This window comes from Cryptomeria japonica, chromosome 9 (assembly GCF_030272615.1).
Source record: "Cryptomeria japonica chromosome 9, Sugi_1.0, whole genome shotgun sequence".
Taxonomy (NCBI): Eukaryota; Viridiplantae; Streptophyta; class Pinopsida; order Cupressales; family Cupressaceae; genus Cryptomeria; species Cryptomeria japonica.
The window spans coordinates 303,709,740-303,733,157 of NC_081413.1; the positions used below are offsets into that span (position 1 = coordinate 303,709,740).

General features: G+C 36.2%; 1 protein-coding gene across 3 annotated transcripts in view; it reads left to right on the forward strand.

The window, feature by feature from the left end:
• The first annotated feature begins 11,949 nt into the window (after positions 1–11,949).
• The window catches only part of LOC131079590 (uncharacterized), a 158,522-nt gene continuing 147,053 nt past the window's right edge, over positions 11,950–23,418 (forward strand). Inside the window, exons 1-2 of one of the 3 annotated variants that reach the window (XM_058017584.2) lie at positions 11,950–12,282; positions 14,502–14,658. In XM_058017584.2, the coding sequence (XP_057873567.2) occupies positions 14,536–14,658 (123 nt within the window). In that variant the 5' untranslated portion in view covers positions 11,950–12,282; positions 14,502–14,535. The remainder of the gene's footprint in view (positions 12,283–14,501; positions 14,659–23,418) is intronic. The other 2 variants (XM_058017585.2, XM_058017583.2) reach the window with 2 other exon arrangements.

Below are 23,418 nucleotides of genomic sequence, written 5' to 3' on the forward strand. Positions count from 1 at the left end.
CTTGCACGAAGGCCTACTAGTCCTTATCGATGCCCATTTTTGTGATCTTCCTCCCCCTGATGATTATATCCACATTGTATCTGAGAATGATGAGACTTGCGAGTGACTCTGACAATTAAGCCTCTGGCTCTAGGTCTGAAGAGATTTCCCCTCCCCTGAAAAAAGCTAAATTTGAAAAACCCTCAAGTTCAAAACCTAAGGTGAGGAAGGGTATCAAAGGGCAAAAGAACATTGTTATGTCCTCCTCCTCTACTTCTTCTGAGAATGGCTCTCCCTCTTCTAGCGAGAAGGTAGAAGACGGTAAGGACCCTGAATGCCCTAATGTCCCGGTTTCTCCTTCCAATAAGGAGACTGGTAATGTGGGATCATTTGGTATTGAAGACCTTCATCCCAAAAGTGTTGAGCTTAACGATAAGAGGGAGGATTATGATAATGTGTTGGGCATGGCTCATGAACATGCTATTAACACTTTCAGCATGTTCAAATGGTTGTTCCATGAACTTAAGGAGATAAGGATCAACCAAAGAGCCTTGGGAAGAAAAACGGAAGCGATCCCTGTCGGTTCTACTCAAGGTAATCAGAAAAATGAGGGGAATTGGACTGAGACTGAGAAGAAGTCGGTTAAGGACTACATCAAGAAGATGGGTGAAGGGGTTGATCAGCTGAAGAAAAGGCTGGAGGATCACATTACCTGTGTTGATGAATGCTATAACAAGATCCAGGACACCCTCAAAACTATTATGGCAAGCAGTCATAAAATTGTTAAACAGTCTGCGGTTGTTATGAATACTATGGTGAATAGTCTGGAGCAACCAGATAGGGCTGTTGTTATTATTGGGGATGATGTTGAGGCGACTCAGGGTGGAGAAGGACCTTGCAAAAGGACTCATGGGAATATGAAGAAAAACTTGACTATTCAGAATGTGGATTACAAAGCTATGAAGACTATTTCTGATACAATGAATGTCCTTGAGGCTGAGGTCATTGAGACCCTCAAAAGCCTTATGTAACTAGGACTATGTTGTTTTCTATTTTGTTGGCTCTGTCTGTGTCTGGGTTTGGTCTCCTTGCTGTCTTTTTGTGCTCGACTGGGTTTCTGTTGTCTCTTTGGCTGTTGTTTCTTGTGCTTATCCATGCAGCATGTTTTGTTTTGGATCTTAATATCTGATTCTATATATCTTAGAATCATTTTGTAAAGGGTTTCATGGCCCCTTCAAAACTTGTTTTTGCCTTAATCCAAAACATGACAACAAAATTATTTACTTTACAAGAATTAAAGGAATGTATTAAGATGATAAGTATAGGAAAGGCTTGTGACATGGTTTAGTTAAATATGCAATACCTTAAATGGAGAAAAAACTATTAGGAAAAAGGATGTTGTACACCTTGCACAAGAGAAGAATTATTATAATTATATAAAACAAAATATTTATTTATGACACATCTTTGGAGACATGCTTAGCTATGTTAAATATTTATTTGGCTACGCTTTTAAAAATGTATCATTGTATTGGTTAGATATTTTATATGTGGATTGCACATTGGAAAAATATTTAATATTGAGGGAACTTGGTAACAAAAAAATAGATGTTGGGGTGAATGGTTTTGGGATACATGGTTTTGCCAAAACCATAGAAAAAATAGATGTTGGGGTGAATGGTTTTGCCAAAACCATAGTTATATTTATGTGAGATTGAATCTATAAAAACAACCATAGGTTTAGTGGTTGACATTATTTGTCATTCATATTAAGCTCTCTTATAAAGTGCATATGTGAAGTATGGTATGAGATGTGTGGTTGCATGGCTACCCATTATGCTTGAACACACGAGGGTGTATTAGAGGAGCTCGGTTTTTTTAGAAGTATTCATTAAAACTCTATATGTGTATTGTAATGTTTCATTAGTGAATAATTCATTGTGTGGATGATTTTGGAGGATGTGTTTTTCCCCATGAGGGTTTTCCCAGGCTATATCTTATGTAATCTTGTGACATGTCTTTGATCTATGCATTATGATTATTGTATGCTTACATGTATCATTTTCTCTCATAAAGTTATGCAGAAAAGTGAAAGATGTCGAATGTTGGTTGGAACAATCTGATATGTTTTTTGAAGTTTGATTTATTTGACCAACAATTGGAATTTTGGTTTTTTAATGTAGTTTGGGGTTTTCAGATAACTTGTGTGTTATTGACTTTTGAAATTTGACAATGCAAAATGAATAACAAATGTAATACATAAAATAATTAACTGCAAATGAATTTCAAACTTCTGATTTTATTTATCGGCAAAGAACAAATGAAAATAAATGAAATATTTTTAACATCCCAAGCCAATAATGGCCTACCAGGAGTCAATGCTGGGAATTGAAGGTGATTTATTGGCCTGAATAGGTGGAATGATTGAATGAAGCACCTCTAGCTACAACTAATGGCTCCAATGAGCTTTATTCACCTACTGAATAATTATCTAAAACAAATTTGTGAAGAAATACCGATTCCAATGCAATTCCTGAACTATCCCCAGGAGAGACTCCAATTTGGTGTGCTTTCTACCCACTGAATTGCTCCTGTAGCTCTAGTATGAACCATTTTCACCAAATAAGTATTGAAATTCTTCTTATTAACTGCTAACAATAATTTTTATACCAAAGAACCTAGTTAAAACCCTTGTATTTATTTTATTGAAAACTCCAGGCAAGATTTGGTGGTACAACTAGCCTGGGGAAGGTACAATCTACTGATTGGGGTTACAAACTTGCTGGAAATTGGGACCTCTCTGCTCAAATCTGAAATTCATTCCCCTGTGAAGCTAAATTTCTCTGATTTGCTTTGAAATTTGGCCCCAATGACCTGCAAAGAGCCTCCAATGAAGATTAATATGCTAATAGGTGGAAGGGTTTTTGTCCTACACCTACAATTTGAAGGTTTTCGTCTTCAAATTTGCTCCAGAATTCTGCCAAATTGTTGTAGACCTGCTGAAAGTAAATGATTCTCCAAAAATTCATCAAACATAATGCACAAATGAATTCCCAAATGCTCTTTTAACATTTCTCAAACCCTAATTCAAATTTGGGGTTAGGGTTGGACTTTTGGCATCATAAAACATGTTAAAATGTTTATTTTATTTTTAAAAAAACTTCCCCTAAGTGGTTTGACCCATTAAGGGTCTAATTCCTCATTAAAAGTGTCCATGTATTTAAGTTATAACCTTTAAGTTATAACTTCTAGGGAAATGTGCCAAGGGGCCACTTTATTATAATATAAAGTTACTTTTAAAACACCATTTAAATAAACTTTTTTCTATTTTTAGAAAAAGTAACTTTATAACATGATATTATAAAGTTTATTTGATATAAATCCACTCAAGCCCAATTTTGGTTAAGCGTAAACCTTTTGCACCCAAAATCATCCTCTGTCCACTAAATTCACCTTGGGAGATGGCTAACAGATGAATCTACAACTCTTGAGTGTTCACTGGAAAAATGGGGACATTACAAAATGGTTTGATCAACCTGGTAATTTCCCAACAAGAACATCCTCACCGTCATATCAAGAACAATTTCAACAAGATCATTCAACATGGGTTTCCAAGTGATGATATAGCTACTCTAGTGATACACCTTTTTAAGAGTGGGCATGTAAATAATCCCTCCAAATATTGAACTGCCATGATCAATCCTTTTTTACAAAGTTATTTGAAAGCATGGTTGAGAACATGATCAACAAGTGGGTAGAAGAAAAAGATAAGAGAGAAAAAGGGAAATCAAGTTTCAAACCAAAATAATCAACTATATATCATGACATTAATTTGGTACAAACTATTCAAAAATTTTGGAATAGAAAATATAAATCTTAATATGTTTTGTTGATTTCAATAAATTCTTTGACACAGTTCCTAAGAGTAAATTATGGTGTTCATTGAAGGATCTTGATATGCTAGAGAAATGCGGAACACTATTTGTCGGCTTTATGAAGACGTTAGAGAAAAAAATAGAACATAGGTAAGTGTTTTAATAAGTTTAAGGAGTAGCATAGGGGTCAATCATGGGTGTACTCTATTTCGTACCCTTTATGGTCTATATATTGACAAACTAGTAAGAAGCGATAAACTTGCAAGAAGGGGATGATATTCTTATAAGAGAGTATTTTGTAAGGCTTATCTTATATGCTACAATCTCATTTTGATTGCTAGTTATGTTTAAGGGTTACAAGCACACATATAATTCTTAGAGAACTTCTACAAGAAGGTGGGTATGCACACAAATGACAACAATACTAAGATCACGATCTTCTTAAATAGAAAGAAGAAAAACTAGCTCAACTTTTATTTTAAGGGAATATTCTAGAGGAAGTAATAGAGTAAAGTATCTTGGATTGAATTCAACAAAAAACTTAGTTGGGATGCTTTTAGAAGGAAGAGAACTTTGGGAGGTTGGACAACACTTTATGCATTGCAAATAAAAGCAAGGAGGTAGAGCTATAGACTGCAAAACTATGTGGATTCTATTTAGGCTTTGAGATGCTTTGGTGGTGATTTTATAACTATGAATTATGGATTAGCAATGATTCAAAGTTAAAATATAAGCAAATAGAGAAGATTAAAAATTGCAGAAATATAAGCAAATTCATACTCAAAACATTAATCTACTATGCAATTCTTCTAGTTGAAACAAGTACCTTTCTTATTAAGGCTATACGGGTTAATAAGTTTGACTTGAAAACTACTCAATTGAATCTTGATATTAATATCACAATGATGTAGGAGCGTCCTGGAGAACCTAATTGTATCATATTGAATTAGACATATTTACTCTATGGAATAGAGTGGAGGCAGCATGACAAGTCTACCACAACATATCAAAGTGGTAGCAGTCAAGAACTTATCAGTCAAAAGATCTCTTCACAAAAAGTTCGCCAAGTCAAGAAACCTAAGACCAATTCTATAGGAGATAGTGTGTGGAACTCTTCTAAACCTTGCGACACCTGCATGACACTTTACTCAACAAATATAGGGCAAGACAACCCCTAGATGGATATGCACCCCTCTGCATTGATTTTTGTGACTTCTTCAACATTGTGGAGCCAACCTACACGTTTCATTGTAGATAGGACTTGGGGCCTTGCTAAGGCCAATGCGAATTGCTCCTAATGCTTGGAGATAACATTTAAACACATTCTAAAGTCATTATAAATTAGCTTGCATAGTTAGGGAATTAGTATATAGAATATATTTTCTAAATTATATTTGTAATGAGCTTATGGTGGTGTATGTGCTTAATTATGGGGCCAATGGCGCCTAATGTATTATACATCTAGGAAAGCCTATGGGCATGTATGAATTTTGTCATGATTAATATAGTTGCATGTTTCTTTCTTATGTTTGGTTGTGTGTTGAATTTTGTAGCAAGGTTGGACAATCCATTATGGACCCTCCATCCTTGACTATATCAAGTGGTATTAGAGCAAGATTAAAATCCTTTGGGAGCATGTCTTTTGAAAGACCCTAGTGTGGATGGACCATTGACCTAAGGCAGACTATAGGTGTTGTCAATTGAGGCACCAAATTGAGGTAGATGCAACCCTAAGTCAGATCACTAACCTAAGGTAGTCACACATAATTTGAAGGAAGGATGTCACCGAGGAGAATACCAGTGATGGCCAATGCCACCGAAAGGGTGGAGAAGATTATGAACATGATGAGAGCCATGAAGAACCAACTGGATGTCATAGAGAAGGATAGGAGGAAAGGTATAAACCCTAGACTAGAGGAGGAGAGTGATGATGAGGAGCTAAGGATATAGGAGCAGAATGAAGAGAGTTAAGAGGAAGAAGAATTATATTTGATCAAGATGATGAAGGCTATTGCTAGAATTGGGAAGAGGCTAAGGATAGATATCCCCAACTAAACTATTAGTTTTAATCTAAAGGAAATGATTGAATAGATAAATGAGATGGAGGAGTACTTTGAGCATAAAGAGGTGGAAGATCCAGAGCGAGTCAAGCTTGCCAAATCCAAACTAAAGGGACATGCTGATATATAGTGGAAGGAGGTACAATTGGATAGAAATTAGAGAGGAAAAGAGAAGATCACAAAATGGGAAAGGATGGTGTTAAAACTGAAAAGTAAATTCATATAACTCAAGATGTTGAAGAAACTTTAGAGCTTGTAATAGAGGGAGAAGACAGTGAATGAATACATCGAGGAGTTCCATAAGATGATCATAAGAACTGGACATAATGAGTCAAAATGGAGAAAGTGGTACAATACATAGATGACCTCAATACCAACATCTAAGAGGAATTAAGCCTGGTTCAAATGACCACGATGGAGGAAGCCTACCAGTTCATGTTGAAGGTAGAGGAAAATCTAGCTAGGAGAGTAGAGAAGATGTTGGGAAGTAGGAACTAGAGGATTCCAAAAGGCTAGTTGTGATTCAATGAGATAAGGTCATACACTAAATGAAATAAAGAGAAGAGCCCTTATCTAAAGGAAGAAAGAATACATAGGGAAGATTCTTATTGGAACCAAAGAGGAGGTAAAGATTATCATTATGATGATGGATACTAGAGGAATAAAAGAATATTTGACTAAGGACCATTCTAGGGAACCTGTTTCAAAAGAGGGGATGTATGACATCGTGCCCTTAAGTTTTGCTAAGGAATTGTGGGGAAGATGGAGAGTCCAAAGCTAGAACAAAATATGTTGAGGAAGAAATAGACAAATCATCTAGATCCATAGGACATTCGAAAACAGGAGAATTATTGGTCATGGGAAGGACCCTATTGCAGACAAAGGTCAAGGAGAAATTGATACAAAGGAAGACCTTATTTTGGACAAGGTACATAAGTCAGGAGGTAAATTTTGTAATGTCATCATTATTAGTGGTAGTACACTCAATTTGGTCTTGGAAGAGATAGTTTGAAAGTTGAACCTAAAGAGGATGAAACATCTAAACCCATACCAAATTGTTTAGATTCAAGACGATCTCAAGATCTTGGTAAGTGAAAAATGCCTTAACAAAATTCACATTGGATCTTATAGGGATGAAGTGTTGTGTGATATTTTGTTGATGGATGCCTACCATTTGTTGTTGGGGAGACGTTGGTAGTATGGTAGGAGAGACATACATGACGAGAGAAAGACTACCTGCACTATGACCATGAATGGGAATAAGAACATCATGATTCCTCTAGAGGAGGAGTACAAGAAAGTAGTGTGCAATAAAGAATATGTTTGGCATATGGGAGGAAGTTCCTAGATGGATTAAAGCATAAAAACACCTATTTTTTCCTCATTACAAGGAAATGAGGTAGTAAGGATTTAAGAGGCACCATCGCAAAAGAAGAAGAAGCACAACACAAGAGGAGGTCTCAAAGTTGCTTAAGGATCATCAATATATTGTATCAAAGAATATTCTAGAAGGATTACCACCAATCTAGATACTATCAACCATCACATAGATCTCATACCCAAAGCAAGTTTGCTAAACAAAGTGACACAATAGATGACACTGTTAGAGGATGCATAGTTGAGTAGATGAGTACAAGAGTTGCTAACGAAGGGATTGATCTAGGAGACCCCGAACCCTTGAGGGGTATCGATTGTCTTGGCACCAAAGAAATATGGGTAATAGAGGTTGTGTACCGATTCAAGAGCCATTAACAAGTTCAAAGTTAAATATTGATTTCCCTTACCAAGGGTGGATGCCATTATGGACTATTTGAGTGGTGCAAGATACTTCACCAAGATTGATCTCAAGAGTGGATACCATCATATCATAATTCAAGAAGGTGATGAATGAAATACTGCATTCAAGGCCAATGAAGGATTGTAAGAGTGGTTAGCCATGCCCTTTGGAATCACTAACGCACCAAGCACATTCATGCAGTTGATGAACACAGTATTGAAGGAGTTCATAGGTAAGTTCCTCATTGTTTACCTAGATGACATTTTGATTTAGTAGGACAAAAGAAGAACATATCCTGCACATTAGGAAAGTGCTCTTATAGTTGAAGGAAGAAAACTTGCTAATCAATATTCAAGAAGTGCAGTTTCATGAAGATAGAAATGGTTTATTTGGGGTTTTTTATCTCTACGAAAGGATTAAGATGGACCAGGAGAAGGTGAAAGCAATTGCAAAATGCCCAAAGCCAATAGACATTGGAGAGGTAAGTTTTGTTAATGACCTGACAGGCTTCTACTAGAAGTTCATAATTTTATTTTAGCACCATATGCACACCAATGTCAAGGAACACAAGAGGAGACTGAAAGGAGTTTAAGCTGGTGTCTGAAGCACATAAGAGCTTTGAGTTGCTGAAACAAAAGGTGATGGAGCAACTAGTAAGTTAGCCTTTCTATATTTCAACAAAGTATTTTAGGTGGATTGGTATGCCAGTGGAAATGCTATAGGAGCCTTCTTAAGTTAGGAAGGAAGACCAATTGCGCATTTTAGTGAGAAGTTGAATGATGACTGAAGGATATATTTAGTCTATGACTAGGAATTATATGCCATAATTCAAGCCTTGAAGAAGTGCAGACACTACCTACTACCAAAGGAGTTTGTGTTGTATACTAACCATCGAGCTCTCTAGTACCTAAACAATCAAGGCAAGTTGAACCATAGGCATATGCAGTGTGTATAATTCATCTAGAGCTATACATTTGTCTTGAAGCATAATAAGCAAAACAAGGTTGTACATGCACTAAGTAAAACAAGTAACCTGATGATGCAGATGAGGGTGGCACTGATTGGATTTGATGAGCTGAAGCTTTTGTATAAGGTTGATCTTGATTTTGTAGAGGCCTAGAAAGCAAGCAAAGATCTAGTGGTGACTAATATAAGTAAGTGGTTGGATTACTTCATTCAAGATGACATGTTGTTCAAGGGAATTAATTGTGTATTTCCAAGAGTTAAATGCAGGAGAATTTGATCAAAGTGAAGCATTCTGAAGGGTTAATATGACACTCTAGCATTGACAGAATAGTAACCTTGGTGAGTGAGAGTTACTTTTGGCCTTAGATCTATAAGGATATCTAGAAATACATTCAAGAGTGCAAGACCTGTCAAGTGACTAAGGGAACCAGTCAAAATGTTAGTTTTTATCAACCTCTTCCTATCCTAGAAAGACCTTGGGAGGACATCGACATGGACTTTGTGTTAGGATTGTCAAAGACTTAGAGAGGACATGAACCCATATTTGTAGTAGTGGATCGATTCTCCAAGACGACACATTTTATTTCCAGTAAGAAGACTCATGATGCGGTTCATATTGCAGATATGTTATTCCAGGAAGTGGTGACATTGCATGGATTACCATGAACCATGATTTCATACATGTATACCAAATTTATGAGGTAATTTTGGCAAACAATGGGGAAGAAGATGAAGATAGACCTGAAGAATAATTCCACATTCCATCCTCAGATTGATGGACAAATAAAGGTGGTAAACAAAAGCTTGGGAAACTTGCTTAGGTGTTTGGTAGGAGACAAGGTTTGAAATTGGGATTTAGTTATTCTACAAGAAAAATTTGCATACAATAATGTAGTAAACTAAAGTACTAGAAAGACACAATTTGAGATTGTTACCAAGATACATCCTAAGGTAGTGGCAAAACTCAAAGACATCAGCTCATAAGGCAAGCAGAATGCACAAAGAATTCAGGCATCATTTAGAGACCATGAATGGCAAATATGAAGACCAGGCAAATACCAAGAGGTGCATAAGGAGTTTTCTATAAGGGATGAAGTCATGGTGCATTTTTGGAAGGAGAGGTTTCTAGTAGGATTGTACAAGCTAGGGATGAAAAAAGTTTGGACCTTGCAACATTCTTTGAAGATTTGATTGCGGAAATACTTATAGGTGGAACTACTAGAAGGCATCAACATCTCACCAATCTTCAACACCGCAGATCTCTACTAGTTTCATGGAACACGTACCAATAAGGACAACACATAAGCATCACTTCAGGACCAACTACCACAACAACAACTAGAGTAGATAGAGCAGATTTTAGATAGCCAGACTAAACACAACACTCAAAATAAAGGAGTATAGAGAGTACTTGGCCAAATGGAAGGACAAGCCAACATAGGATGCAACATGGATCTCAGAGACAAAATTAGAGTGAATTGGATCATATCTAGAGCTAGCAACATACGAGGCACACTTCTCAAATAACCTCGAGGATCTAATGTAGGAGCATCCCAAAGAACTTGACCATATCATATTGCATCAAACACATTTACTTTGTGGAATGAAATGGAGGCAACATGGAAATTCTACCACAACATATCAAAGTGGCAGCAATCAAGAACTTATCAATCAAAAGATCTCTTCACCAAAAGTTCACCCAATCAAGTAGCTTGTGATCAGACCTATACAAGATAGCGTGCATAACTCTTTCAAACCTTGTGGTGCTTACATGACATATATAGGGCAAGACAACCCCTAGATGGATCCACACCCTCCATATTGAGTTTTGTGACTTCTTCAACCTTATGGAGCTGACCTATATGTTTTGTTGGAGATAGGACTTGAGACCTAGTTGAGGTTGACATAGATTGCTCCTAAAGTCACTGGAAAGCAACTTTCATAGTTAGGGAGTTAGGAGTTAGGGAATTAAGATGTGAAAGACATTTTCTACTTTTTATTTGTAATAAAGCTATGACGACCTATGTGCCTGCATGTGGGGTTGATGGGGCATACTGTATTATGCATCTAGGAAGACAAGCGAGCATGTATGCATTTTGTTATGATCAATATAGTTGCATGTTTCTTTCATATGTTTAATTTTTGTTAAATTTTGTTGCAAGGTTAGACAGTCCATTTCGAACCCTCCATCCTTGACCACATCACACAATAAAGGACTTTGTTATGGATAATTTTTGCATGTCTATGAAAAAATCATTCAAGATGAGAAATAATTTATAGTATCTTTGATGAATAGAACCTTGCTTATGGTCATCAACAAAAGACATACATAGGGGCAAATATATCTTGAGAGGAAAGATTCTCATAGCCTAGTTGAAGACTACCTTACATCATCTTTAATGTGAAACAAGTAGACGAGAGAGTCCTAAATAAGAAGAGGGAAAAAAGTTTGTACCTTTTGCACAACTAGGGTGGTTGAACAAAAAAATGTACTTTACCAAGAGTGTGAAACTTACAGTAACATTTAAGTGAAATACATAAGTACATTCATGATTACTTTTTTAAAGGTTTTGTTTGAAAGGAAAAGGTTGGGAAAACACGAAATTCATCATCAAGCTTAATAAGAGAAGTTCAACAAGTCATAAAACTGAAATTGAAGGGTCCATTTTCCATAAACTATCTTTGACCTAATAGATGTTAAATTTCTTCTATTCTATTCTAAAAAGTGTTGCATATTCTACACATCTCTAATCAATATTTTCATACTCTAATCAATATTTTCATATATAGACTGTTTTATATCATTTCATTCATTTCACTAACCTAATATATTCTAACCTTTAAAGCTCACATTACAATAGAATATAATATAATAGAAGACTTTTAATGTTCATAAGGCCAAAGATAGCCTATGAGACAACAAATCTTGCTATTTTGCATTATGAAGTACTAACCTTCTACAATTTAGTTTAATAATGAGTTTTCCTATTGTCTTCACCTATTCTTCGTTGAATAAATCTTGAAAATGCTTTGCAATCTAAAATGAAGTGCTTTTCACTTTCCAAAATCTCTAAAATGCACAAGATACAAATTGTCTCTTGCCAAACCTCTTTTGATCTGTTCCACCTCTTTTCTTCAAATATATATCACCTTAGAGACGCACAAAATAGATAGATAAAAGATTTTTAATGTCTATAAGACAAAAAAAAATGAAAATAAGATATTGTTGACCTGCAGTGTTACCTACCAAATTTTGTAAGTAAAATTGTGTGCTTAACCATCGCCATCACTCCTCTTGTCTTAATAATTATTTTAATGGCGTGATTCATCAGGGTACTGAAAATTTAGGATGATTTGGACTCCTGGTCGCTGCAGGCTCCATAAACGCATAAACGCCGTAATGTGAAAGCGTTAAAAAACAGAATAAAGTGAACCCCGTTAGTTGACGGATTCTCCAGGATTCAGGCTCGGACGGACGGATTTGAAGCTTAACATTAAACTTCATTGGACAAAAGGATTTGAGATCCGACAATGTTTAGGAAAGGAAGCAACGGCAGCCCTGGAGTGTAAGTTGAGATTGCCCTGCCTGCCATTTTCTTAACGTGTTGCACAGCTTTACCAGAAGGTGAATATGTTGTTTTTTACATGTATTTTTTATCATGTATATTGATCTGATTATGATACATTGAATTTTAAGCATGATCTGTTTCTAATAGTATTTTAAATAACCGTGGCTTCAGATTTTGATTTATTTAATTCTTTTTGCATTTTTACTGGCAATTGCACAACGAAATTGCTTCCCCCCTATTAATGACACTTTGGAGCTTCAAATATTGGGATGTAAGATGAATAGAATACAGAAATGTCGGACCATGTCCAATGTGATTTTTTTTCTCTTCAGTAATTTTCACTGCCTTTTTAATTTTCATGTAAGACTGGAAGTGCCAATAGGATTTTTTTCTTTTATCCAGCATTAAAGATTAGGGGTACATAGACCAATGCACCAACAAAACTTGATCGCTGATGGTCACTTTGTGATCCAAGTAACTTCACCAGTAAAGCAAAAGCCACTTACATGCCAATAGGATTTGAGCGAATAGTTAGCATACTGTTTATTGCATTAGTAGTGATTGACTTAGAGTATACTGTTTTTGCAACCGAACAAAAGTTCTATAAGTAACCCACATAGGACCATTGCCATCTTCTAATAACTCTCTATTTGCATTGCTTACAATTCAATTTACCAGACACTTGAAGTGATTGTTTTCTTAATAATGCTTTTCCTTGTGTAATTATGATCCTTCGAGAGTGTATCATGGGATGCATTGTTATCTCAACAATAAGTGTGTATGTAATGGCATTGGAGATGGTACCACTACCAACAATTCCGACAGCTTCAGTCTGAAGTAGAGTATTATTTATTGTTGACCAAACTGTTAATGCAACCTTTTTGGATGCCAGTTTTAATGTGAGATAAATTATAAGGAAAGTGGAAGATGGGGAGTAATAATGATTTCTCTTTTCCCTTAACTCTGTTAGCTGTCAAAATTCAGACTTATGATCACAAGGTGCATTTGTTATCTCTTAACTTTAAAGATCATTACTTCTGATGCTGGCTGATTGAGAGTTTTATTTTAAAACTAAATGTTCACTAACGATTTCCCAAATCTTGTATGAACTCTAAGCTAAGGAGCAACACCTTGGACATGAAGCGTCTTTTTCATGGTTTAAAAGAAGAGTCAAACGATCAATATATGCATGAAGTGTTCTTTCCTGGCTTTATGGCAGGAACCAATACATGCATGTGTTGACCTAGAACATGGAATAAGAAAAATAAGGCGAGAAAGAGGGATGGATATGATCATTAAATGACTAATTTAAAATAAAAAGTACTTTTAAGCATTTCTTTGTGCAATTAACTCAATGTAACGTGGCTAACTACAACATTAGCCTTCTGTTCATTTTCTCTAGTTCTGTTCAATTTTACATATTTTACAACTTCTCAAAGTCTGCTTGATTTTCAAGACTAATTTTATGAAATGCTTCTATCACGGCATTCAACTATTTTTAGAGTGACTGATGATCTTAAAACATTGTAATAATGTTGTCTTTGCTATCATATTTGAATATGCCAATCACTACTTTGTGTAGTTATTATTCTCGGGCAGTGCCTTTGATATTCAAAATGGTACTTTATGCAACTATAACCAGAGGAGCTACTAGCAGGAAAGTAATGCACCTCTCAAGAGTCACTATTACTTGTGTTTCTTGTTATGGAAACCACTAGTTGTTTAGCATTGATGAAGGGGAACCATCAGACATAGGATGAGAGATTTTACTATTCATCTGTAGATTCTATATTAATGTTGATGGTATTATAGTTTTTTTTCTCTGTAGGTCAAAAAAGAGCAACTCTTGTATCCGTTTCAAGCTCTTTGTTTTTAAGCTGTGTCAAAATGAGGGGGATTATTCAGTCAGTTGTTTTGCCCAAGAATTTGATTTGAATAGCTCTGTTGATTTGAATGTTAATTTTTCTACATGCCAAAGGTAGCTAAATATTACAGGCTTCAATGTTTTGAGTTATGTGAGAAAAATGCATTTAAGAGCCTCAATAGGAAGATTAGAATTTAGCATGCATTTGTCATATTAAAAAAGAAGAAAATCATTTTAATTAATAATTAAAATAGAAAAATAACAATAGAAATAGTTATCTTATGGACTACATTTGATGAGTGTTTGTTCCTAAATACTTCATTTTATCTAAAATCCTGTCTACTTTAGATACTAACTTTGAGTTTCTTCTGTATTCTAAATGTTTTGCTGTATAATTTATGTAATATGCAGTTTGTGGATCTAGCTTGCACCCAGCCACTTCTGCATGGCAACGTTGGACAATCAAGATGGGCATGATATTGCAAATTTTGAGGATACCTCAGATGAGCAAGAAATGCATTTGCCTTCACCCAAGGCTGCAAATCCTATTGTGTACAAACTTGTTCGGGTATTTTCTCTCTCTCAGGAAGTTAAACTGTTTTAAGAATTTTGTATAGCTTTTCTCACTGTAACAACCTGTTGGCTTCAGTATGGATCATTTGTTGAGTTTGTTAACTATAAACAACTCATTGTCAGTTATATTCAAATATGGCAATTCCTGTCTCCATAGAAAGGACAAACTATGAATGGTTAGCCCTATCTTCCATGTTAGTTAAGTACGTAGAAATTCCAAGATGCCATTTGATCAGGCTTCAGTGCATGGAAATGGTGTATCAGTAATTATCATATGACTGATTTGTAGGTTCTGCCTATTTTTGATACATTTCTTGATAGAATTGCATCCTTGAATGGATGCTCTGGCTGGGAAGTGTGAACAGAATAGGAGTCTTGACCTTTGTTATGAGATTTATACACCGAGAAAGAAAAGTGCATAGATTTTACATTATTTATGTTGCTATAAGTTGTATTTATCAATCCACCTATACAATCTTTAATTGCATGGATTTAGTATAAGTATTTTTTCAAATTGTCTTGACTATTTGCTTTAATGTTTTCTTTTCCTATGCTGATTATGATTTTACATACTGTACCATGAATGCTTGTTATCACCTAATATAATATATGTTATACTCAGCTTTCATGCTAGTTGCTCTTTCTATAGTTTTCTTCCCATATAAAAATACGTTTTATATTTTGCTATTTTCAGAACACCGAACAGTTGCAAAATGCTCAAGCTAGGCATGCTTGTGTCTGAGTTTATTAATAACGTGAAGGAAGTCATGGGAATATTTTAATTTCGTCATGATTTTGGATGATGTAAACATGCACTGGTTGCAAGGTATTCTTTAAGAGCAATAAGATACGATACAACATATGCATGTGAAGATGCAACAACAACAAATAGCTGCAGAAGTATGCACAGCGGATATTTTGCCATTTTCATATCATTGAACAGTATAACAATATGACAGTATACCTTCTATTTTTTGCTATTTTCATAACATTGAACATTTGCAAAAAACTCAAGAAGGCATAGTTATGAGTCAAGCTGAGTTTGTTAATAAGGTCAAGGCGATCATGGGAATATTCCAATTTGTTCATAATATTGGATGATGCAAACATGAATTGGTTGCAAAATATTCTTTAAGAGCAAGCAATGGGATACAATACAACATATATGTAAATACATAACAACAACATTTATGCTGAAATATACACAACAGATAGTTTGATATTTTCATATGATTGAACAGTATAACAATATAACAACGTACCTATATATTTTGCTATTTTCATAACATTGAACAGTTGCAAAAACTCAAGCTAGGCATACTTGTGAGTCAATCTGATTTTCTTAATGAGTTCAAGGCAGTCGTGATTATTCTAATTTTGTTCATGATCAAAGTCAAGCTATAGTATGTACACAACAAATACAGGCAGTGAATTTCGATAGAAAATGACGATTGGTTGATTAAAGAGTTTGAACATAATCCTTTTGGTGAATATCCTTTCAGAACAAATTCCATACTTAAAACAATTATTTTTATATTCAAAGTCATCAAGATCAGCATTATGAACTTTGATTACAAAAATAAGTTATGATTCTTACCAACATGCAAAATATATCAATAACCTAAGTGCCATCTCCACTACCACCCTAAATTAGATCAGCCAATGTAAATTATTTGGTTAGGGACTTGTTGGTTCATGTTTTATCATTCACCGAACATTAGAATAAAATATCCAAGGATACTCTACCCTCTTTTGAACAAAATCACTACATGTGCCAAGATTGCGAGAAAGACCACATGGTGACTCCAAGGTTTATATGTGCGAACAGGTGACTTTGTGTTGGATAGCTACCTTGGTTATGTATGCTAAAATACAAGGGGGACTTACACTTGGCTCGTTCAATTCACAATGAAGATTTAGACAATGAAGCTCTATAATTTGGGTCTTGGATCATGGACTTAAAGAACTTAGAAAACTAAAAAGGAGATAAGGGTTTAGAAGTTTTAATCCATTTCTAAGAATTCAAGAGACGGTATTGACTCGGTGAAACCAATAACCACGCTAGGACAACTATACAAAGTGGGTGCAATCTTCAAGGGATGTGCTTATGATTTTCATGTCATGAATAACTACCATTAAATTGAACAATATTCATCCAGACAGAAGTTAAGCATCCACAAAGTAAGCTTAGACTAACTTTACACAATGAACAAAAATCATCTGTTCATCAAAAGTATGAGTGGAAGATTCACCATAAATCAATACTTATCAGATCTTGCATTCGTCTAACATAGATGAAATAAAATCTAAACTATGATGAGGGATAAGAACCATGTAAACTCCAAAATAATAGAAGTAATCACCATCAATTTGAACAATGCATCACTTATTACTTTGGCAGTCATAAACAACAATTTGCTTATCTTAACATGTTTTGCAACATGCTCCCATGATTTACAAATGAGGGGCGAGCTCAATTTATTATGCCGAGAGGCATCAAAATGTCTGTAAACAAAAATCCATTTTTGAAACAATTTGACATGCAAATGACAGGTAAATGCATGAAATATGCCATGTTTCAGCTTTTGTGGAGGTGTTATTTTATTACTCCAAATAAAATAGAATCCTCACCACTTGTCTCCAGCTAGATTCACAACTTTTTGCATGTAGGACTTTAATAGATCTGTATTCTTGGTGTTTAGTATTTTAGATGATGATTCTCTTCTATTATAAGATATCTCTTGGCATATTTTACATATATTTTTTAAATATAAGTATACTAGTAGGCTCCCCAATTACAATTAAATGGCCAAGATTGATTTCAAATCAATGAACGAGATTACAAAATAAAACCCTAATTAGGGTTTGCTACAACTAGCTACCCCTCGACCAATGAAAAAATTACATTTGAAGACACTTGTCCTTCTTGCTAAATATAAACCAATAATAAAATAGAAGGTTGTTGCATTGTGAAGTACACCCTCTAGAAGCTTCTGGATAAGTTAGGTTCATTGAACCTAGACATGTTGACTTGGAACAATTTGATTGTTGAATGTCCTTGAATTCTCCAATTTGTGTCGAGAAATTGTCTAAGTATGGAAATTTGTTTGGAATACTCTTCTTGCCACCATCTGATTTTGATTGGGAGCTTGTCTTTAATTCTTTAGGAGATGAAATCCTTCAAGAAGTTGCCCTGATTGCTTCAATAGGTTTGGGATTGTAAATGAAATCCTCCAAGAAGTCTGGAATTTCTTTCTATATTTTCGCCAAGTTTGAAGACTTTTCTTTCTTGATGCCTTGGAATTCTTTCATGTGCTTTGAGTTTGAAGAAGAAATCCTCTATGCCTTCGCCACAATGTAGGAATTTGGAATTTTCTCTGTGAAGTATTTCCCATACTTAGCCAAATTTTGGCTATTCAATTTCATTTTGTGACACCTTCGTGTGAACCTTCCGACACCTAGCCAAGATTTTGGCCATCTCTATGCTCGGACGAACTTTGCCTGTGGATTTGCCTTCAATTCTGAATTTGGCTTGTGCTAAGTAGGACAAACTCCACCCTCGGACAAGGATTTTATTCATTTCCTCTTTACATTTCCTCTTTATTCTTCTTCTTTCTTCCTGTTTTCTTTCCAACACAGTCAAAATTTGATTCTTTTGTTAGCCATTTTTTATTTTATTTTTTTTGGGCAAATTCCAACACTTGGGTTGGACTTTGGAAATTTCTTTCCTTCCTTGGATAGGTGAATGTTTTGGCAAAGAGTCTTTAGAAATTCATGTGTGTTAAAAATTTTTCAAGTGTTGATTTTTTTTTTGAAAATTCCTTTGAATTTATTTTTCCTTTAAAAATAATTCGAAGTGTTGGAAAATATAAAAATGTTTTAGGTGTCCAGCCTTATTTTCCAACCCTTTCAATCTTGATTGATCTTTCAATGGTGGAACTGGATCTCATGCTTCTCGTCCAATTTGTTTGTTCCTCTAGCCATTTTCCTCTTTCATGGCGAATTTGGTCTCTTGCTAGGCTGAATTGGTCATCTTGCCATCATTCTCTAGTCATGGAAGACTTTGCACATGTTTGGACATACTAACTTTGTGCCATTTTACCTTGCTACCTTCAATTTCCCCTAGGCGAACTTTGTAGATGTCTAGTCATGTTTAGGTCGATTGGCCAACTTCTCTAGGTGCTGGGTGGACTTTATCCTCTTCAAGCTATCTTTTCCTTTTCTTTGGCGAACTTGATCATCTTTGTGTCTATGCCAAATTTCACAGTCTTCCAAACATAGGCGAACCTCATGAATATTTGGACACCTTCCTTAGCTGGACAGACTTTAGGCTTGTCTTGCCATTCAACCTTACTCTCTCTCCTTGGGTGGGGCGGACTTGACAAGTGTTTGGACATTTTTCTTGACTCTTTCCTTGGCAGACTTTATCATAGCTTTGCCAAGCTTGGGTGGACTTTGCAGATGCCTTGCCACTTTCTTACATAGCTGGATGGACTTTGGATTGGCCATTTCTTGAGCGAAATTCATCATAGATTGGACATTTTCAACTTTTTGTTCAATCCACCAATGCTTTGGCCAAATTTTCCTTTATCTTCCTTGCGCGGATTTGGTTCTTGCTTAGGGAATTTCCTTGACACTTAACCAAATTTTGAAATTTTATTCTTTAAGGTATCAACACTTAGCCAATTTTCTGAATTTTTTTTTCCTTGGTATCAACACTTAGCCTTTTTCCTTGGCAGACTTCAACTTGTGCTAGATGTTGTGCAACTTGGCTGGGCGGACTTCATAGCTGATTGGACATGTCCAAACCTTGGGCGAGAATTTTGGCAGGCTCTTCAGACAGTCCAAGGCGGACTTGGCAATTGATCGGACAATCCAAGGCGGACTTGGCAGTTGATCAGACATCTCCCCTTGGGCGGGCTTGGCAGTTGATCGGACAGTCCAATGCGGACTTGGCAGTTGATCGGACAGTCCAATGCGGACTTGGCAGTTGATCGGACAGTCCAATGCGGACTTGGCAGTTGATCAGACATCTCCCCTTGGGTGGACTTGGCAGTTGATCGGACATCTCTCCTTGGGCGGACTTGGTAGTTGATCAGACATCTCCCCTTGGGCGGACTTGGTAGTTGATTAGATAGTCCAAGGCGGACTTGGCAGTTGATCGGACATCTCCCCTTGGGCAGATTTGGCAGTTGATTGGACAGTCCAAGGCGGACTTGGCAGTTGATTGGACAGTCCAAGGCGGACTTGGCAATTGATCTGCCATCCTCCAAACTTGCTCCCATCGCCATCTTCAAGTTTGATATGCCATGTTGATGTTTGATTTGCCATGTTGATGTTTGATCTGCCATGTTGCCTATCTGAAATATCTAGAACAAAGCCCTAGCCTGGAGATTTTAACCAGCTTTTTAGACTTGGAGATACAAATTTTTGATTCTGAAGATATGAACGCTATCCCCATGACCCGTGGGACCCAATCCTAGGTCTACTTTCAAAAAAGCAGAAAAAAGCAAAAAGCAAGCCAAAAGAGCTGCTTCCTGGATTGGTCCCAAAGTGCGAAAAATAAAAAAAGCAGAAAAAGCAAAAAAGTAGAATTCCTTAAAAATAGGAAGGTGTCAAAATTGACCCTAAGCAATTGCGATCTTCGTCCTTCGGCCTTCTGAGCACCTTGACGATGTCTAGACACAATTTTGAGCATGATTCCTACATTTGACCTGGGATGACTCTCAAAAACTCTAACTCCTCATTGTAAAAAGACTGGTGATTAGTAGTTGCGACGCCAAGGCAGAACCCTAAAAAGCAAAAAAAAAACAGGGGGTGCCCATTTGCAATGGGGTGATGTGTGAAAAAGGTCACACCAGGACTTAGGATGTTGCTCTTTCTGCAACAATCACAATGGTGATGTTGCAGCCAAGGCCACTTCATTTACTGAATATCTCTTCCAACAACCAATGTGTCTCTGGATGCTGCTGCTCATCTCGGGATTCGACTTTCTCCATGAATTTTATGCAGGCTTCAGTTCTTGTCTTTGGTCTTTTTGATATCTAAGAGTAATTTGGGATAGTTTCTCACATTCCCTGAAATGCATGCTGCAAATGGGACATTGCAAATTGGTCCACAACTGGATTGGGCATAACTAATACATACCACCCAGGTCTTTGCGTCTTCAAGCTATCAATCACTACCTGGGCTGCAGCCAAAGACTTGTTCAAGTTATCAATATGCAACTGCAGTTTGGTATGTGTGTCACTATGAGCATGTTGGCACTTGGAAGCATGCTCTAACAATACCTTTTCTTCTGCCATTATATTGTGGTACTACTGTCTTTCATATTTAAACTCTTAATTTCATTCTCCACTTGAAACAACTTTTTGTGCATGATATCATTATGCCTCTGGTACTGTGTGGCCTCAATGTAAAGGGCTTTGGTGTAATGTGATACTAAAATGGATATTGATAAGGATACAATAGGACATGGCTACATTCTTACAAAAATATAAACTATGTATATAATAGAAAATAAAATAACACGAGCTTGAGATGTTTAAAATCTGCCAAACCTCCTAACTAGTTTAAAAAGATGCTAATAAGTGAAACTTGGGATATGAAGTGTTTGTGTGAATCCGAAGATTTTGTCTGTTAAGATGTTTTTTTTTTCACACTTATTTGGTGATATTCCTAGAGTTAGGTCAAACTGTTGCAGGGAGGCAGTTAGGTTTAGATCAATAAGGTTTGATATTAAATAGAATATTGGTGGTATGTGGAAGGTTGCCTCTTAATGTCTGCAACCTTGGATCGTACCCTTTTGTGTTTACATAGAGGAGAATAACTTGAATTGAAAATCATCACTTATAGTGGATTCAGCTCCATAGGAATGAGATTTTATAAGTTTATAGTATTTGTCATTATGGTACCAAAATTGGTGATGCTACAGACGTGAAATAGTGAATTGGTACTTACTGACCAACACTTATTTTAGATTGCTAACAAAAATCACATTATCATAAGACCACATTATTATTGAGGTGAAGAGGAGGATGTGATAATCATCTAAATCAGTCCCTTTTTATTTAATGGATCAATTAGTGGAGGATTCTATTGCCCACCCTCCTGCTCCCACCCAAGAAAATAATATAGAAAGTAGTACAAACATAAGAGATAAAATGACCATGGTGGTAAGCATTAAAATACCCTTACAAAAGAAGCTAGAATGCAAGGCTTACAACATTCAAACAGACCGAAAAACAAAATATGGAGCCAAAACAAAAAATGTTGCTCCTTGTGATCAATTCGACCAAAGTGACTAATACCAAACTCAATACCATAAAAAATAGGGGATTAACACACTCCCTAGTGCCCTGCACTAGAACTCTCTGTCACTCCCCATCCTGCAAAATCTTCAACTTCCACAACATTAGGGTTGCGTCATTTGCTGAGCTTTGTTTAGCTTGTCTACACAAAATGCTGGGATAGTAAAGTCACTTGAGACTTCCAAGTGACCGTTAGTGTGGGTCGCCATGAGGCTAGGGAGCTTCTTCCTCACATATACACAAAAAACATGGAGGATCAGCAGCTTGTGTCACATTTGTTTCCATTCTTTTGTGACCATTGATAGATCTCTTGACGGCACCGAATTTTGAGCACCAACACTTGGAGTCTTTTCTTACATTGTAATCACCTCTTCTGCATTAGGATTCAAGACCTCTATATCACTAAATTGCATTGACAACAACAGGTGAAGAATCCAATCCCTATGCACGACATTGGGAATAGCACCTGCTAATTTCATTATGAAATCCTACCTAATAGAAGCCTTAAAATATGGGAGGCTTGTAATGCCCAATGCATTATCACTCAATATTGCATGAACAAACCCTAGAGTTATCATATGGCTGTAGGTGAAGACTGAGTGTGGTATTTTATCTAGACTTGAATTTTTCTAAAAGGATCCCACACCCTCCAAGTCTAATGCTTGTGTGTCATTGTGATTGATGACCAATAGTCCACCTAGAATTTAGAGGCACAAAACAGACAAAAGTACCACACGCAAGACTTTGCCACCAGAATGAAGCAATGATTATAAGCCACCACATTATGGAAATTAAACTTACGCCCCACTCACATTACATAAATGTGGGGAGAAGCACTAGGCTCACATTTTTGACTCATAAAAACTCACTCCCAACCTTATAAAAAAACCCTATGAATGAGCCGCTGCCAAAGAAAGAGAGGGACCAAACAGACCAAGAATATTTAAAAAAGGAAAAATTTATCTGGGTTTGTGACTTAAAATTTTGTTTAGTTCTGCCCATAAGGAAGATAGGTCACCAAAAAGAGCCAGAAATGGCTCGATATGTATATAATACCACAATTGGCAAGATAACCAACTGCTGCATTGGATGTTCTCTTACAATGAGAGTAGATGACCTCTTTTAAATGCTGATTAAAAAAAGGCACTTCTTCTGAAAACCTCTGAAGATGCCAACTGGGACAAAAAGCTTTTTTAAGTGCATTGATCCCTATTAAGGAATCCCCTTCTACAATTTATTATTGCGCCCCCACTAAGGACATTAGAGTCATCTCTGCAACCGCACCTTCCCATTCCCTTTCATTCTTTGTACGATGACTGATAAATAGACAAATCTACCATTTTCCTTGTGAATAATCAAATCTATGCCTGCACTCTGCAGACTGCCCTTAGAAATTCCTTCAAAATTCAATTTTTCAAAACTGGGAGGGAACTCGACTCTAAATT